The sequence below is a fragment of the Emydura macquarii genome, unplaced genomic scaffold (genome assembly GCF_026122565.2).
Source record: "Emydura macquarii macquarii isolate MOO-44397 ecotype Brisbane River unplaced genomic scaffold, CSIRO-AGI_Emac_v2 contig_968, whole genome shotgun sequence".
NCBI classification, from domain to species: Eukaryota; Metazoa; Chordata; order Testudines; family Chelidae; genus Emydura; species Emydura macquarii.
In genome coordinates this window covers 8,673,233-8,693,185 of record NW_027131105.1, presented here as the reverse complement: position 1 = coordinate 8,693,185, position 19,953 = coordinate 8,673,233, and the positions used below count along the sequence as shown (strand labels likewise).

The window sequence follows — 19,953 nt, the reverse complement described above, 5'->3', positions numbered from 1 at the left end:
AAGACCGCTCCCCCGCACGAAAGAAAGCTAAGGATGCTGGCTTGAGCTCTGGGGCAGATCAGAGCCAGTGTACCGAGCAACCCCCTGCAGAGGCAGGCCATGCCCGGTGCTGTGAGCCCCTCCACAGAGCATCCTCCAACTTCAGAGAGTGGAAGAGAGCTGCTACACCTCCTGGTGCCATCGACGCTGAAGGCGTTTTAGGCAACAGCCGATCTATTGGCTATGCCCTTTCCTCGCACCCCATTGGCCCAGATGGAATGGGCAAGGGGTAAGGTGCCAGCATCAAGGGGAAAACCTCCAATGGGTCCTCCCCAGTGGCTGCACGGTTCACCAGCACATTTATCCACGACCCAGCAACCCAGGTTCCAGGCGCAGCACTTCGGGACGTACAGGAGGAGAGAGAGAGAGGAACGTTAGGCAGCTCAGGCAAGGCTCGTCTTCTTCCTCGACCGCGCAGCCGCTTACCTCCCAACACTCAGGCGATCAGCGTCACTCATTTTGATGGTGCGCACACGGACAGCATTCCAGCCTCGCACCTGGATCCTGCGTCCCTACCTTTCCTGAACTGTCTCGCTCCTTTCCTTTCAGCCTAGGCCCATATAACATCAGACCGCTGGGTGCTGGGCAACATTGGAACAAATTATACCCTCCAGTTTTCCTCTCCCCCTCCTCGCACCTTCCCGTCCCTGTTCAGGGACCCGTCTCACGAACAACTCCTCATACAAGAGGTGCGCAACCTTCTTATATTGGGAGCTGTGGAGGGAGGTCCTGCCAGACATGAGAAGATGAGGTTTCTACTCCCGATATTTCCTCATTCCCAAGGCGAAAGGGGGCCTCAGACCCATCCTGGACCTGCAGGGCCTAAACAGGTACATCAGAAGGCAAAACAGGGTTTCCATGGCCTTTATTATTCCCTCCCTGGATCCAGGAGACTAGTATGCTGCCCTCTATTTGAAGGACGCATATTTTCACATATCAATTTTTCCAGGGCACAGAAGATTCCTCAGGTCTGGGGTGGGGGGGTTCTCACTACCAATTTACGGCCCTCTCGTTTGGCCTATCATCGGCCCTGTGGGTGTGTGCATGGCAGTGGTTCCTGCATATCTCAGGTGTCAAGGGTACAAATCTACCCATATCTGCAATGACTGGGTAATCAGAGGTAGGTCACGGGCTCAGGCCCAAGCCGGTCTGGACCTCCTGTGAGCCACCTGTCACAGCCTGGGCATGCTGGTAAACAAGCAGAAGTCTATGCTGGTGCCTGTACAAAGGATAGAATTTATCAGAGCAGTCCTTGACTCGACGCAGGCCAGAGCGTTCCTACTGCAGGCCCGGTTTGAGGCCATGTCTGGTCTGATCAGGAACCTCCGTGCCTTCCCCCTTATGACAGCATGAGCCTGCCTGCAGTTACTGGGCCATATGGCAGCGTGCACCTACGTGCTCCGCAACGCCCGCCTGAAGCTCAGACTGCTTCAGCTATGGCTGGCCTCGGCTTACACCCCAAGCAGGCACCCTGTGTCACAGTGCCCCCTCAGGTCCTGGCCTCCCTAGAGTGGTGGATAGACCTTCAGATGTTGATGGAGGGGATGTCCTTTGCAGACAGGGGCCCCTCAATAATTCTGGTGTCAGATGCTTTGGACTGGGGTGCGGGGGTACACATCAGCTCCGGTCACAGTACCCATGGACGTGGTCGGAAGAGGACCAGGGGCTTCACATAAATGTCAGAGAGCTTCGAGCTTTGTGTCTAGCATGTGCAGCATTCCTTCCCTTCTTGAAGGGCAAGGTGATTCAGGTCCTAACAGATAACACCACCACAACAGACAGGGTGGGGCTCGTTCCTCAGCCCTCCGTCTGGAGGCGGTGGGTCTGTGGAATCTGGTGGTAGGCCACGATTTTCACCTGGTGGCTTCTCACCTCCCTGGTATCAGGAACGCCACAGTAGACAGGCTCAACAGGTCCTTTGTACTTTCTCACGAATGGTCTCTCCACCTGTCAGTAGCTGATGTGATCTGGAGATGGTGGTTTCCCCAAGTGGATCTCTTCGCCTCCAAGGTGAGCAAGAAGTGCAGCCAGTTCTGCTCCTTTCAGGGGCAAGATGAGGGAACTCTGTCGGATGCCTTCCTCATTCCCTGGTCAGGGGGGTTTGTTGTACGCCTTCCCTCCCATTCCGTTAATTCACAAGGTCCCATTAAAGATCAAGAAAGACAAGGCGAGGGTCATTCTTATTGCACCCATGTGGCCCAGGCAGCACTGGTTTACGACGCTTCTGGAGCTGTCAGTCACCCCTCCCCTCGAACTGCCAAAGTGGCACGACCTTCTTTCCCAGGACCAGGGGCGCCTCCTGCACCCGGACCTGGAGTCCCTTCACCTGTCATTGTGGAGGCTGAATGGCTGAGCTTGGAGGAACAAGCTTTCTTGTCACTTGTACAAGCCATACTAATGGGTAGCAGGAAGCCCTCTACGAGGTCATCGTATTTGGCCAAGTGGAAGAGGTTCACTTGCTGGGCCGTAGCACGGCAGATTACGCCCCACCAAGCACCGATCCAGGTGGTTCTGGACTACTTGTTGCATCTCAAGCTTCAGGGTCTGGCTACCGTTTCACTGAAAGTGCATTTGGCTGCTATCTGAGCCTTCCACCCCCTGATTCACGGGAGATCAGTTTTTTCTCACACTATGGCAGCAAGGTTTCTGAAGGGTAAAGAAAGGCTCTATCCCCAGGTCAGGGATCCTGTACCCCCCTGGGACCTGAATTTGGTTCTTTCTAGACTCACAGGAACACCATTCAAGCCTATGGCTACTTGCCGTCTTCTGCTACTTTCATGGAAGGTGGCCTTCCATGCATCACTGCAGCTAGGAGGGTGTCTTAGGACATTTCAAATCAGGACATTTACTTCGGAGCCGCCTTATATGATTTTCTATAAGGATAAGGTCCAGCTGAGGCCTCACCCGGCCTTCCTGCCCAAGGTGGTTTCACAATTCCACACCAACCAGGACATTTTCCTGCCAGTATTTTTCCAAAGCTGCATGCTTCTGAAGAGGAAAGGCGGTGGCACACTCTGGGTGTATGCAGAGCCCTAGCTTTCTACTTAGAGAAGATGAAATCGTTCCGTAAGTCCACGCAGTTGTTCATTGCAGTGGCCGAGAGGATGAAAGGCTTACCTCTCTCGTCACAACAGATCTCCTCCTGGATAACTGCTTGCACACGCTTCTGCTATGAGCAGGCGAAGGTTCCCCTCCCGGGCAACATCACAGTTCACTCTATCAGAGCGCAGGGGTCTTCTGTGGGATTTTTGGTGCAGGTGCCTATGCAAGACATATGCAAAGCTGCTACGTGGTAGTCGGTACACACCTTTACGTCCCACTATGCCATCGTGCAACAGGCTAGGGATGACACCAGCTTTGGCAGGGCGGTGCTGCTGTCAACTAACCTATAAACTTGGAACCCGCCTCCAAGGTACTGCTTGCAAGTCACCTAGAATGGAATCGACATGAGCAAGCACTCGAAGAAGAAAAGACAGTTACTTATCTTGTAACTGTTGTTCTTTGAGATGTGTTGCTCATGTCCATTCCATGACCCAGCCCCCAACCCTGCTGTTGGAGTTGTCGGCAAGAAGGAACTGAGGGGGCGTAGGGCCTGCGGTGCCTAATATACCATGCCATGTGCGCAGGACTCCAGAGGGCGCTGAAGCCTGCCCTATGGGATCTGCTAAGGGTTGCATGCACCTACAATGGAATGAACATGAGCAACACATCTCGAAGAACAACAGTTCCAAGGTAAGTAACCATCTTTTCTATTCTTGATTTTATATTATATTGCTATGTGGTGCACACCCATTTTTCTGACTCTCAAATTTGTATCAGTCATGGTTATCCAGCCATGAAGATGTGGAATAAAATTACACAGGGTAATTCAGTGCAGGGACCTATCAGTCATGTTTTCCGGACTAGTAGCTCATTTGACATAACAGGTGTAATTCTTCAATGTTCTGAGTGGTTGGCTCTCTGGAATGAAATTTGTGCAGCTAGATGATTTTGCACACTATCTTTTTGAGAGATGCATTTTGTTGGGAGTTTCTTCCCAGTCACATACCTCTTATAGAAAAGTCCTATAGAATTTAATAGAAAAAGCTAATCTTTGTAGAGGTTTTTAATGGTACTATCTTAAAAAATTTAATAGAGAATAATATGTAGATCCTAGCAATAGTTCTGTATGATTGTTCAAAAACATCTGTAGAAAGCCACCTTTATTAAATTCTGCACATTTTAAGAGCAATTTCTATAGAATCTTAATCAATTTTGATAAGGTTTCATCCCTCTTAAATTCTATAGGACTTTTCCATAAGGGAGGTGGTCTCTCTGCTACTTGGTTTCAGGCAGTCATTTGAAATTGACGATCATAAAGACCAAGGCCAGGGTCTCTTTAAAAATACCCATAGAAGGGGCCTCTGAAGGAGGAAATGTCCATGAGTATTCCAAGTAGAACTGACCCTTGGGGTCATGTGACCTGCCCTTAGGACTGGCAGATCTCATAGCAGAGTCTAGGTCTGTCCCTCTCTACCTCCCTCCTTTTTCAGGGACTCACCTTTCCTTGGCTGCTCTGATGCCCCTGAGGGGTACTCGGAGAAGAGGAAGTGCAGTTCCAGGCAGTGTTACTTCTGGGGCTGTCTTTCCCAGGGCCTGAGTAAGGGATGTTATGTATACATCTCACCTTAGCATGGCCCCTGGACTACACGGAGAGGTCTCCACCAGGTCCAGAGGTGGGTGGATGGTGCTGAAAGGGGGGATCCATTCACAGAGGGTTCCTTTCATGTGCCAGTCACGGGACACAAAGTAGCCCTAAATTATTCATCGCTTAGTAATACCTCATTTAAAATCAGAAAAGAGGGGAAAAACCTGAACTCCATAAGCTAATATTTAAGTTCCACAGGGCTGTCTTTAGAGCAGAAGTGTTTAGATAGAGCATCTTGTTAATGGCCAAATTAACTTTCCCTGTCCAGTTAGGACTGACTGACTGCTCATCTTCAAATTATATCTTGCTTGTTAAACTCCAGTTTATTTTGAAATCGTGAACACAAGTTAGCCACGTGTTTGTATGCTAGCAGTCTGTAAAAAGCCAAACAGGGAAGATACGTGGTTCATTTCTCACCTGTGACGTGAATGCAATATATCTGTTAATTTCCTCTGTACCAGACCACTCACCTGCATTTTCAGGAGAGTCGATTATCGGTATCATCAACTTTGAAATTTGATGTCAAGGTGAATGTGCAATAAATTGCTGTCATTTAAAAAAAGCTAAAATTGATACTGTAAATGTGGAAAACTGGATAAATACCAAGAGCAATTTCAGAACAGCAATTTTATCCCATTATAGGTATATCAGGTAAGTTTGTATCCTCATGAAATATTAGACCAGAACACATTAGAGTGAAAAATAGATTAAATATTATCCTCGCTTTCTTTCTCTTGTACAACAAGAGTGGCCACATTTCGACTGGCTATAATTTACAGTTATATCGGTTCCCACAAGTGATGTGACTTCTGTTGTGATTCATGTTCACAATGTACAATGGAGTGAGTCATTCGATAACCTGTCAGGTCTGAGCCCTGGATCTAGCAAGCTCGCGGGAAGATCTGATGTATGTTGCAACTCCTCGCACAATGATCTTGGCATTCGGTTACCTGTATGTTCCAGTATTTACACTGATTTGGCAGTCATTAATGGCAGCTGCCAGGCATGAAAGTCGGTCTTTGGTGTAAATGACTCCTACCACTTTTGTTAACGGAATTCCCGTAATCTGGTGGTTGGCAAAGGTCGGAGGTGTTACTGAAGTATGTAAATTGGACTCAGACTGAACATTTTGATTGTGGTTGGGATGCTGATCAACAACTGAACTAGAGCTGTGTGCAGCTTCCACCACAGCTGGTCAGTGCTCTTCAGTAGCCAGCTTGGAGCACTTCTGAGGAGTGATTCAAGTGCTCCCAACCCATATGCCTACTACAGTGTGTCTAGCCCCTTCTACTGTTAGGAGAGAGAGAGACCAAGCTCAATCCTGAACTTGGATCCTAACATGGCAGTGCCTTGAGTTCACCACTGATTGTAATGGTATTTTTTAACTGAGGTCTAAAGACTTGAGTATAAAATTTAGATTCTTTTTACTACTCTTAAAAATTGGGCCAAAATGTCGCCCTTAACCTCTGATTGTGCACGGATAAGAATCTGTGTGCTAGTGTTCTGCAGGCACAAAGAGGCATTTTACATGTTCAGATCGGACAATGTGAGCATCAGCCTCCAGGAGCTTTATGTGCCTCTTCCCTGCTGCAAAATAGATCAGTGCAACATTTTTGAGCAAGAATTAGAAGTTCTGAGTGGGGCATAGCAAACCCAGTTCGCAGGTGGCTGGCATCTCTTTGCAGGACCTAGCCTTAAGCATGCAGGAGAAACCATTGTATATAAGGAAGTGTAGCTACAGGTGTCACTGTTTCAAAACAGTTCTAAAAACGTGTATGCCCGCTCCAACTTTTCCTCCTTTCCCATTATAGAACCCTAACCATTGTCCACTGTAAAGGCAGGGGTGTGGGTGGTTCTGGGGGGGACATTAGGGTAAGTAAATGGGGGAGGGTGCTATTGTTTCCATGGCCTAGTTCAGCCTCAATATTGCTTACTCATAATGGCCATACAGATGGCCAGCAGCAATTTCTGATATAGTCTAGAAAAAGGACTCCAAATCTGAAGAACAGTTTCTGAGCCCGTCTCTTAACTGGGCATTGACACTGGGTTTAACACACACTTGTGTCTCTTACTATGTTTTCATCACACATAGCTCAGTGGGGCCCTGACCCTGGACACAGCTGCAATAAAAATAACAGAGGTAATAATTAATTCACACTTTAGAAAAGATTTGTTGGGAGGGTGAAGATTGAGCCAAGTTATTGGCCTTGTTTTTCCTCCTTTCCATCAGCCCCAGGATAAGAGCAGCATCAGTGTTTCAAAGGAGTCCCTTGACATTCCATTGCAGCACAGACTCCTTAAGATAGAGAATATACATGGGGTTTTTTCAGTCCCCATCTGCTAAATTTAAGGCTCCATAAATCTCTCCTCTTGTTAAATAATACGAAAGAGTTTCTAAACAAAATGACTTTTTCCCATTAATTCTCAAAAGGCCAGTGACCCACAATGTGTGGGAAGAACGCAGTGGTGGAAGTATGCTAAGGAAGAGCCTTGGTGCATCTTATGCTGAGAGGCTAAACACAATAAAGGGGGGCCTCCCACATTCTAGCAGCTGAATAGCAGCAGTTGTTGTCTACTGAGGTAGTTGGGTATCTTGTGGATCCTGTTAAAATAATGATTCTCTGGTGGAGTTGTTTAGGCAAATGAATGAAAAATGATCATCCTCCTAGGACAAATTTTTCAAATGTTGAAAGTAACGTTTTATAAGTGAGGTAAGGGCCATAACTAGGATTCCTAATTGGCAGGAGTACATGCATGTTTTCCAGTAGCCAGGGAGTTAAAAAATATTTTCTCTGGAGAGAAAACCTCTTTTTCCATAGATGCTTTCTCTCCAGAGAAAACATTAGATGCATGCTGGGATGGATAAGTCTTGACAGAATGTTAGAAGTTATAGTTAAAATACAGATGGGGAACATATGTGACCAGTAAGTATCCGCTCCTGAGCGACATTGTAATGGAAACTGCATGGATACTGTACCTACCTCCCCAAGGATTTAGGACTTAGTGTGATTAACATTGGTAAAGCTCTTTTGAGATCTTCTGTCGCTTAAGGCTAGAGGGTGCCTAAGGGAGATGATCAGTTTCTTCATGTATGTTCACATATAAAAATTTTGGCTTGAGGCCACTGAAGTGCTTTAGGACAACCAAAGTGGTTTTCCCCCACCTTGGGGGCATTCTCCACATCTCTTGAGGCCTTGTGTCACAGGCTTCATCCTCCTTGCCAAGAAGAATTTATTGAGACTCATCAGTGCTGCTCCTTATCTGATCTGATAGAGTTCCTCTAAGAGACCTGATTTGCTTCTTTCCCTTCCTGAGTAGGTATGTTGTCTCCAAAGACAGTACCCCTCTCTGCAGAAGACAATACCACTGGTTGGGTACAGAGAGATCAGCACACATTGCATCCTCTTAAATAAGTGTAATTAATCCCTCTCTCATCTCCTTCTGGGGTTTTGCAAATCTACCCTTCTGGGTTTGCACTAATCCAAACCACATTTGTATGCAGTTGGCTCCTTTTTGTCTTATAGGGATTGTTGTGAGCAGTTGTTTGACTGTGTTAACATGTAAAGGGGTCACAACTAGACTTCAAATTTAGCAGCTCCTTCAGTGCTAATATTTCCGTCCTGTTGCTGAGACAGCAACATTGCAAACTATTTTTTTTACCATGAAAACAATTACTTCTAATTGAAGTTGGACGATATGGTGTAACTAATGAATTTCTCTGGACCTATAAATTTGGTCCCAAATCACCAGATCTAGACATTATATTACATGTATTGAAGTGAGTAATGCAAATGATATATGGGTATAATAGGTAGGGGAATTAATGACAAATAGAGCCTAATCCTTAGAGATGCAAATCATTTTCTACTGCAGTTTAAGGTAACGACAGATACAAGGACTCTGCATCTCTCAGCATCAGGCCTGTTGTTTATAGAAATATGGGGTTGGAAGGAACCTCAAGATCATCTAGTCCATCCAGCCACCTGAAGCAGAATAGGTATATCTCGACAATCCTTGACAGTTCTTTGTCTAACCGATTCTTAAACCTCTAATGATAGGGATTCCAGAGCCTCCCTTGGAAGCCTATTTCAAAGCTTAACTACCCTGACAGCTAGTTGTTGTTTTCTTTGTGTTTTGTTTGTTTTTCTGCCTAGTATCTAACCTAAATCTCCTTTGCTGCAAACTTGAGTGTTATGGGGTGTTCCTACAAGTTCTGTCCTTGGTGTTCTTGATTTGATATTTTTAGCTTAATTAAATAAACTGTGTACATATGTTCACATTTTTCTTGGAATGTCTTAAAATAAATCAGCTATAAAAACACTTAAATGGGTGAAATCTGGATCCAGGAGCTACACTTCCATCTTAGGGCTCTGATGATTATGCAAACTGCTTTGCTCTTTTGGTTTATGTTATAAGTTTAGCTGGAAAATTGAAAATCTGACCCATTTTCTTTTATATGTGTAACCCAAAACTTCTTTTCTGTTTAAGATATCTGTCTTAGGTATTTATAATGTGCATGCATGTTTCTGAACGTGGAAACAGACCTTTGTTACTGAATGCTATCCGCAAAGTCACCCACTTTATTGCCAGCTGAATATTCTAGAGTAGTTGATATGCATGCAATTAACATATATTCATAACCAGAACAATTGAGGGGTTAGAAGTACATTATTCCATGGGTTTTTATTTTAATGGTTAAAGTAATTTAAGTGCCATCTCCATATTGAAATGTTCTTTGTGATTTTATTTTCCTTCAGATAGTAAGCACCAGCTCTGTAGAATCTATGCCAGGAGCAGATGGCTTCAGTGCATCTGGAGGGGTAAGTAATTGTGATATTAACGTTTTTGTTTCAGCAGACTTTTTTCCTGCTACAAAAGAAACAAACAGGAGAGAGTACTGCAGTCTTTGTAAACTGTGCTGCTGGTTGCTTTTCCTTCTCCAACCCTGCCCCTCCTCAACTGTGTGTGTGTAAAAATTACACCCACACATGTTCACTTGCTGAGGTAGAACTTACACCAACGTTTATATCATCTCTGAATTTGACCCTCTAGTTCTGGCTACACTCACCATACGCCGTGTGAACCTAGACTGAAGGACATTATTTTTCTTAATTTTTTAGAAGTCTGGTCATTTTCCCCATTCAGAGTAGTTACCCAATCATTGATTGGTGTCAGGTATATGTGTTTGCAATTGTATAATTGAACTTCAGCTCATAAGTAGAATTTGACAAATATTTAGTCCATAGTATATTTCTCATTTATATCTGCTGAGGGCATGGGGTGGTGAAAAGGTTGGCTGTTTAACATCCTGGAAGATTGGCTACTGTGCAGGCCAAATATTTTTCATAACAATTTCAACACAACCCTCATAGCCCTTTGATGTCAGCTGCTAAGACAATTGAACACTCGTACTTTACAAGGGTTTGTGTGCTCAATATGTTCTATTTCTAGTACACTCTTCCCGCCCCTCTAAAATAGCCTACAGGAATCACAGGCCTTCAGGAAGGGCCTCAGATCCTGCATGGCCACCTTCAACAGCAAGGGTCCAGGCATGGTCCTCACCTAAACTTAATCCCATTTTTTGTGAAATGGTCAGAAGTGGTCTTCAATAGCATTATTTACCTAGTTTACTGACTCTAGTCTCAAAGCAGCCTCAAATTGTGCCCCCGTCTCCTCCCATCACTTCTGTAATAGTAGGTAGGTTTTGGTGGTAGAACCTTAATTGTCCTTGCTGTCCCTTTCTGGAAGTAGATGTGACATGGTGAATGGTAGCCTTCCTCCTCCTTCCCCTCGTTTACTTCCTCTCACTAGCAGGTGGCCTTCCAGGGTCCAGCTCCCCCATATGTACAGAATCAGCCCAGGAACACATTTAATAGGATGATTCCCTAACTGTCTTTGTTGGGATTGGCACATGGTTAGAGCTCTGCGCAGAAGACACATCCTACTTCAGAAACCAGTAAGCAAAGGGTTAACAATTTTGTGTCTGTCAGTGTTGAAGATTCATATAACACCAGATAAGGGATGTTGCTTGATATAGACAATTACGATTCAATTAAAAGTCATTAATTTAAGCACACAATTCCTCACCTGTACCACTCAGCATGTAATCTATTAAAAATGGAAGACTTTTTGGAAACTGGCACACTTCTCGTTATTTGTGTTTATTCACATTCTGCATTTCCCTCATAGACAATGAAAACCACGTGTCATTTCTGTTTTCCTTTATAGTCAGTCACACGTTCAATGTTGCAATGCTTGGGTTGCAAATATTACAAGGAAATATTTATTTGTTTAAAAAACAATTGTTTCAGTTGCAGTTTTAAAAGAACATGGAAACATTTCTCTTGATCTTCTGTTTCATAACAAAATGTATTAACTAAATCTAAATTTTGGGCAGAGTCCCAATACATATTTGAGTCCAATTAATTTTAATACATAATTGTGTAACAATGGATTTGAATAGTATATCTTGGTTTATTTAATAATCTTCCATAAAATTCTATTTTAAAGAAAAATAACTTTTAAAAATCCCTGAATTTAAATAACATATTTGAGTTGATGAAAAAGAATTCTTTGTTCTCAGCCTAAGGCTCATGTTCCCCCTTCACCTAACATTGATTGTTTCTTATTCTGCTATATTTTAATACCATTGTGTGGCTGAAGAGTAACATCAGCCTGAACTGTGCTGCATGTCACAGCCTGAAGTCCTATTTGATTTTAATTGTCACACCTGTAAAGAACCATCCAGTATTTGTGTTAGAGGAAGTACACTAATTCTACTTAAAGCTTATTCATGTAAACCACTTGGTGGTAGTGGTGGTCAGCAAGCTAGTAGCTCCCTTCTATGTTTGGCTCAGCTTAATGAAGGAATACGAAGAAAAATAAGACTTATTTGAAGTTATTACGTATCAGCATAGCCAGACAATAAAGTAGTAATGGAAGAAATGTAACAAGCATATAAACACTGCATTACGGCAACTGCTTACAGCCAACATACAGTGCTAATTTTACTTTTGTATACACAAGTTCAAACCCAACCCAGAATTTTTAATATTCAGTGTAAACATCTTACAAGCAATACATACACCAATACATACTTACACAACAGAAATTGGTGTATGGTCAAGAATTCTTTACCATATAACCAAAAAAAAACAAAAAAACCTGCAGCATTACAAAGTGTAAAACATACTATTTTATATGAGTTAATGCCATTTCACTTTATTCAACACATTTTCAGACACCTGTTGAAGTTGTGTGTGTGTGTTCATGAACAGGTAGTTTTCATGTGAAAATATGTAACGGCATAAAAATGGGTAAATTAGCTTGGAAATTTCTCTGTTGTTCGTGCACCTGTCTATATGAGCACCTGATTATCAGTGTGTTCTGCATATAACGTGCATGTGCAACTTAGGTGTTTATATTTTCAATACTGGACCCAACATAAGATGAAAGAGAAAAACGAGGAAAAAAATAACAAGAAAACAATTACATTACAAAAGCAAGCAATCCCCAAACCCTTTTCATTCCTTAATGTCACTGTGAACTCTCTTGGATTTCCTTCCTCCCTCTGAAGTGGAGGAGGCTACAACAGTTCATTAATGATGTCTGCTTTTCTCACTTTTCCCTAGCCTAAGTGCTGATCTTGAAGATACATATGCATATGCTTAGCTTTAAGCACGAGCAATTCCAAAGTGTAGTCATTGAAATGGTCTTCTAGTTTTTTAATCAAAATTCCAAACTTCTATGAAAATTTTAACTGAAAATCAAAATTTGGAAAATGTCAGATAATGGTAAACTAGAAGCAAATTAGTGGTCAAAACTTTCCTGTCTGGGAAAGCAACTCTTAGGCCCTGGTCTTGCAAAGACTTCCACGTGCGGTTAACTTTATGCCTGTAAGTAGTCTGTCTAACCTCAATAGGATTGGTTGCATGAGGAAAGTTGAGCATTATTATTATTATTATTTATTTTATTTACTGACAGTAACATCAAAAGGCCCCAGGTGGGGTCAGTCCCCATTTGTTCTAGGTCCTATTTCAACATCTATAATTAAGTCAGTTGGCCAAACAAGAGACTCGGAAGCTCAGCTGGTCAATGGAGCTATGACCATTGCTATCTGACTTCCCGAATATTTACGTTATTCAAAGCACTCTCTTGACTTGCAAGGAACTCTCTTCAGGCAATGCATAATTAGCAGTAGATGGCACTGCTTGTTATGTGACCTATACTCCATGGAGCGGATAGACTGTCTTGTTTGATGTAGTTCAGTGCTTAAAGCAGAGATCTGACAGCAAAGTATTTTTTGGTTCTGTCCCCATTACTGGTATTGAGTAACTATGTGACATTGTCACTTGACATCTCTGTACTTCAGTTTGTTCATTTTAGATATAGACCTCAGAGGGGCCTTATGAAGCTTAATTAATATTTGTTATGTGTTTAGATCTTTGAATGAAAGATTTCTACATTTTTTTAGGCTTATTAAAAAATAATACAAAGTAAAGTTCTTGTCGTGGGCTCCAGGCCCTTTTGCCATAAATTAAAATACAATCACAAAAAAATCAATACACCCAAAACCCAGTCTATCTCCCACACCCACAATCCCAGCTTTTATCCTACTCTTCTGGCCCTGACTACTCCCTGTCCCCTAAAGCCTTGGTAAATACATGTGCCTTGCATTCATGAAGGTCAACTGATTTTCGCTATTTGAGATGAAGAGGGAAATAGGTTCCAAAGCTGAGGCCTCTCATGGAAAATACCTTACTGGCAACTTCCCTCTCTTTTATGCTATGGAAATGCACATTATTATCATCATCTCATTTATTAGGGAGCTACCCAGTGCATTCCAAATCAATCTGCTGACTTTCCGCTGAAGTAAGCTAGTGTATAGTCGGGAATTTTAAGTAGTTGTTTCTCCTCACTGCAGTCATTGGCATGTATCAACAGGAATGGATATCTTATATCAGCTAGACATAGTGTGGGTCTTGCATTATTTTTTAAGATTACTTTCCAATAACTTAACTCACAAGGCCAAATTTTGCCCTCAGCTACACCCATGCAACCCCATTGACAGCAGTGAAGCTGCATGGATATATATGAGCACCAACATCTTTTAATCCAAATTGTAACAATATAAAACTTTTTTCAAAATGTAATTACCTACTAATGAAGGGCTTTGCTGTATCCATTTAAGAAGGGTTCATTCCCTAACAGTTGAAAGGAAATGCAGTCTCCTAAACATTTAATTAGCTTTAACAGCAGAATTAAAGCTGTAAAGAAACCCATCAGAAATCAATGACTTTATCCAGAAGAAATGCTGGAAAAAATTGATTCTCATGCTGATTAGGGAAAGTATTCCAAGCCTTCTTAATTGCATGCCTTACTTTGAGAAGGTCTAATATAGTCCGAAATGAAACTTGTTAGTAGTGAGTCATCTAAGGAATCGGTAAATGCTGAGTTGTGATAATTCAATGTCAGGCTGGCTGCATCGAACTCTATGCAAGTAAAGTGAACCACCACATTTGAACTGTGTGTAGAGGACATGGGATCCATAGGAATTATCTGTTCTGGGCCTCAGTAAATGTGTATATAAAGAGAGCTTTCCTCATTTTCCTAAATGAGCAAATCTGTATCACTGCGCTCCATAAAATTTAACTGCAAAACATCATCTTTACCTGTGTAAAGGTTTGCAGTTTTGCCCTTGAAGCAGGGAGGAAGCAAACAAAATTGAAAAGAACAAATTCATTTTAAAATGAGGTACTAGCTTTTACTGTTGTTGGATTGAACTATAGCTCATTGTCAGTCATATAATTTAATACCCTGGCAGCCAGGGTAGTTCCTGTAGCACTGTTGACTGGCATTCTGCTTTCCACTGTACTCAGAGAATATCCGAATAGAGAGTCAGTTAGAGGCATAGGAAGACTTAGGAGTAAAGTCAGCATGGTAGCAGCTTGGCCGCTCCACATTGCCCCATACTGCTCTAGGGAAAGGAGTAGGGCTGGGAGGAGTGGGCATGAAGGATGCAGTTAGGGGAAGAGAGAAGAAAGTGAGGGGAATTGCCAGTGTGTGCTGGGGACAGCATGTGAGACCAAGAAATAGGTAAAGGCTAAGAAGAGCAGTTGAAAGCAAGAGGCCCCAGAGCAGAGAGAAAGAGGAAGAGGGATACTGGCTGACTGGGGAGGGGAAGCCGTGGCCTGGAGTGAGGAGAAAGATAACAGTAGACCAGACAGAGAGTAACCAAGGTCATGAGGAAGGATGATGCAGACGGTAACTGGTTTAGCTCTGAAGTACGTCACGTGGTGATGTTGCTGTCTGACATGCAGGTTTTCCCGTGGGATAAAAAATACTAAATGTAGCAAATCTTCTTCCTAAAGTAACTTGGTTTGTCACAGAAGCAGAATCATGGTCTACTTTGTCTCTCCAGAAATTGCTACTAAGAAATGGAACACAGCTCCCTCCCTCACCCTTTTCGTTTTGCTGAGATTGAGCGCTCAGGGTTCAAAGGTAGCTGGCTGCTTATGGCCTTTTCACGGGTTGCATTGAAATCAGTGAGGGTTACAAACATTCAGAGCCATCTTGGAGCCAAGTCTTAGAAACTATACTTTCGTGGGTTCCGCAGGGTCAACTACAACACGTTGACTCTTACTAGAAAGGCATCACTCATTGGATTGGCTGTCACTGTGCTGAGGAGAGAGGGTGCCTTTAGAAGGTTACAGGCTTCCCTCAGGGCTAGTATTTCTAGCATGGCAACGAGTGGGCTGCCACCTCTGATTTTATATACTGGCTCCATCTCTGAATTCCCACACCGCTGGAATCCTTCTCTTATTAAAGGACGAAGGAATTATTTGAACAGATGGCTCTCTCACATAGGCCTTACCTTTTATGCTGGTGCACAGCTCTTTGAGGAAGAAGGGGTGGTGAGCTGGGGAGTCTGTGTGTGTGTTTCTCCATGTACAATTGCATCTCTTTCTAAACATAATCTGTAGGATGCTCATTCTTTATTTGGTATTATAAGTTCCTTCAGACTGCTCTGGGCATAATGAAAGCTGAAAACATAGCTGCATTATTGCGAAATCACTGCTCACGCCTTCCGCTGAAATTGATTGCTGGAGCTCCAATATAAATTCCATAACAAAAGTAAAATATCTCTGCTCCTGCTTTAGTTATGGCCAGATGGTAAAAATTTACTAGGGAAAGATTTTTCTCTTAATAGGTTGTCTGAAGCACAGAAATAAGAAGTGAATTATTAAGGCTTTTGTCTTGCAAGTTGCAGTTTGACATTATTTCACTCATGAAGCCATCTTACTTTACCGTAGTGTGACATATTTCCTCTGTATAGACATAAGTGAAATTCACTCCAGGGACTGTGCCAGAATAATTTGGTTATAAATTTTTGCACAGAACCCCTTCTGTGTGGAACATCTGCCATAGTGGGAGTAGCACAATGTGCCCACAACTTTCCGTCCTGTTATAGGCAGCCACTAGAGCCCTCCAGAGGGAGCAGTGCTGATCAGGGAGAATGCACAGGGATTTATTTATTCAAACTTACAAGGATATGCATGTGTCCATCCAGAGCTCTGAATTCAGGACCACAGTTTTACAAGCTCATAGACTTTAAGAACTGATGGGACCAGTCATGATCATCCAGTTGGACCTCCTGCACATTGCAGGCCACAGAACCTCATCCACCCACTCCTTTAATAGGTCTGTAACCTCTGGCTGAGTTTCTAAAGGCCTCAAATCTTGATTTAAAGATTTCACGTTACAGAGAATCACCATTAACTCTAGTTCAAACCCACAAATGACCCCATGCTCCACACTGCAGTGGAAGGCAAAAAAGACACCCCACAAGGGTCTCTCTCTGCCAGTCTGACCTGGGGGAAAATTCCTTACTAAACCAAAATATGGTGATTAGTCAGACCCTGAGCATGTGGGTGAGACCCACCATCCAGACAGCTGGGAAAAATTCTCTGTAGTATTCTCAGTAGAATACTCTGTAGAATTCTCACAGCCCACCCCATCTAGTGTCCAATCTCTGGCATTGGAGACGTTTGCTAATAGCAGTTGCAGATGGGCCATATGCCATAATAGGCAATTTTATCATATCACCCCCTCTATAAATTTATCAAGCTCTGTCTTAAAGCAAGTTAACTCTCTCTGCTCCCTTTGGAATTCAGTTCCAAACAATGCCCACTTCAAAACTAATCAGCACATCAGAAAACAAGACTGCTCTTCCCACTCAAGCCACTCTTGCAGAAATCTCCCTCTCTGCAGCCCTGAAGAGAATAGATAGAATAAGAGACCCAAAGGGTTAGATGGGACTGCAAGGGTCATCTAGTCCAACCCCGTGTCAAGACGTGAAGGATGTGTTGTGTCTAAACCAGGGGTTTTCAGCCTTCTTTAGAAACTGTATCCCTACAGTCTCAAGGTTTCACCTGAGATACCCCTTCATGGTTTTCCCAGCTCCAGTGGCATACTCTGGGTCTCCGGTGCCCGAGGGCCAAGCCTGCGCTTGCCCCCTCCCCGCACGGGGCAAGGAGGGTTCCCGGCTCCCACAAGAAGGTGCTGCCCCCCAGCTGCACTGGGGAGGAGGGGTCTGTGCTGCAGGGGGGGAACATACTGCTTACCTCCCCCTCCTGCACTTACCTGCCACATGGTTCTCCCGCCCCAGCCCTGCAGCCCAGCACTGGCTGGGATGAAGCAGCCTCACCCCCCAGCCTGTGGGGGGGGGGGGGGGGGCACCAGGCCAGCCCTTCACAATGTGCAGCAGAGACAGGGGGCGCAGGAGGCTCCCAGCTGTGTGTTGTGAAAGGCCAGCGCCTGAGTGCCCGGCCCCTTCATTATGTGACTGGCTGCTTCCCGCCCAGTCCGGCATGCAGCCGGGAGGCAGGCTGCAGCCACCTGCCTCCCGCCACATCTGGATCGGAGCCCCCCAAAGCGTGTGGCCTGGGGCAGTCGCTCCGATCCTTTTGCATACTCCCTATGCTACACTGAAGTACCCTCAGGGGTATGCGCATTTCCGGTTGAAAACTTCTGGAACCATCCAAGACAAATGGCTATCCAACTGCTATGCTATAGTTTGAACCCATGCCCGGAAGGATAATCAGATTCAGGCTCTATTGAACCACCACGGAAAGAGTGAGTTCCAGAGTGAAGACCCCTCTCTGAAAGTGCCCTTCCACCAGACCCTTCCACTTTAAACCAATAGGCTGTTAAAAGGAGCAACTCTCTGGCTGTGGCGACGCACAATGGAAGAGGTGGACTCTGAGGAGTAGGGCCCAAACAATTTAGAGTCTTATGATTAAAAATCAGCACCTGAATTGATTCAACATGTCCCCACTGCAGCCACAACCCCAGCCAGCTTGGTAAGAGGAAATTTCCCCTAAAATTGACTGTGTGGGAAACGAATCTGAGAAAGAGCTTTGTAGGCATGGTAGAAATGGAGTGGCAGAGAATTATTTTGCGATAACTGTATAGAGTCACCTAACTGTATGTTTCATTTTAGGCTGATGCTTGCAGAAAATCTAAATCCAAGCGCGATAAGGAGAAGCAAGCTTGCAAAAGCTGCAATGAAAGCTTTAACTCCATCACTAAAAGGCGGCACCATTGCAAACAATGTGGGGCAGTGAGTATCAGAATGAAACTGTAGCACTGTTTCATTTTATGTCTGTTTAATTAGTCTATTTGTAACAGATGACATTTTTCATCAAATTCTGAATTTGTTTCATTCTGAGAGAGCTTTTCTGTAAGGATGGGCACTAGAGATCACACTTGGGCTGTGTTATAACAGATTTTTCAACTTGCCTTGCCCACTGGGAGTCGGGCAAAACTGAGCAAAGATATGGTGATGTAGAAGACCGCAAGTGCATGGTTGAGGAGAAAAATGTCACACTTCTGTGACTGAAAGGAAAGCTGCTTCTGCCTGGGTTTTTATTGTATCTAGTGTCCCAGAAAACAATCATATTGGCCAAGGGCTCCTTCACATGACTAGCACTCCTTAACCACTAACCAACATCAGAATAAGTAGTCTGGAACACAGCTCTTCTAGATGTTTGTCAGCAGCCTCTTGCTACAAGCTTCCAGGTACCTCCTGCTTTTCTGAGAGGAAACCAGCCGTTTGGTGGCTAGGGTAACAAGTTCTAGCTGTCCTGATTGACTTGATCAGCCAGAAGGCTACAGCGGCTCTCAGTATACAGCACTAAAGAGACAGGGTTGTATTCCCTCACTGTCAAAACTGATTCAGGGTGCTTTTGGCCAAAGAGGGTGTCCCTCTGTGCTTGAAAGGCATGGAGAATCTAGCACATGAAAAATCCAGGTGCTAGAAGCCTAAGACCTGGATTTTAAAGGAGCCAAAGGGAGTTAGGTACCCATCTGCAATTTAATCTCAATGGGTTTTGGATGCCCGATTCTCTGTCTCTTCTGGAAATCCCAGCCCAAAATTACATGAGATTGACTTCCTTATTATGGCTTGAAACTTTCTTTCTATGACATCAGTTTCATGGTTCCATGTTCCTGGTGTAACTAGTTTAGAATATTTAGTGAAATAATATCAAGTTTTTGTGAAATGGAGAACAGACAGTCAAATAAGATGTGTAGCTAAGAATATTAAAAGCCATCCTTTCTAAAACATTCATCTCAGGAATCCAAATACAATTACAGTGGAAGAGACATTATACTCTGGAGTCAGCAATCTTGAATCTTTGGAGATTTTAAGATTATTATTAAAACAAATGCACTTTCTGTGGGATTTAAACTGTTACATCAAAGCTCAGTATTAAAAAAAAAAAATCAAACAAAAACCTCTTCATGGACAAAAAGATAATGAGAATGAAGTTGTTAATAATTTAATGTTAAATAAACAATTGTTGGTTGTGCAGTGTTTTTTGATGTGGGCAGTACAATGCAAATGAAAGGAGTTAATTTGCCTCTAGCAAATATTATCGATTAAAAAAAAGTTAGTTTGCTTTTGTTCGTGCATTTCAGCAGAATGGTGCTGCATTCAATTCTTCCATACGGTGCACTGAACTGGAGTAATGCAATGCTTTGTGAAGTAATACATATCCTGTAGACATACATGTGAGAACATACTGTTGTGACGGAAGAGCATTCAGACTCTAATGTTATATAATAAAATGGGATTTGAAGTCAAATCCTGCTGACTGCTCTTGTATTGCACGCAAGGGATGGATCTCCTTCCCTATAGTGGCTCTGCTACTGCAGTTAGTACCATG

The 19,953-nt window shown here is 43.6% G+C and overlaps 1 protein-coding gene across 1 annotated transcript in view; it reads left to right on the top strand.

Annotated features, from left to right (window-relative positions):
• The window catches only part of FGD3 (FYVE, RhoGEF and PH domain containing 3), a 175,612-nt gene that overhangs the window by 135,213 nt on the left and 20,446 nt on the right, over positions 1–19,953 (top strand). The window contains exons 15-16 of the mRNA XM_067544164.1: positions 9,484–9,546; positions 18,228–18,347. Coding sequence (XP_067400265.1) covers positions 9,484–9,546; positions 18,228–18,347 — 183 coding nt within the window. The remainder of the gene's footprint in view (positions 1–9,483; positions 9,547–18,227; positions 18,348–19,953) is intronic.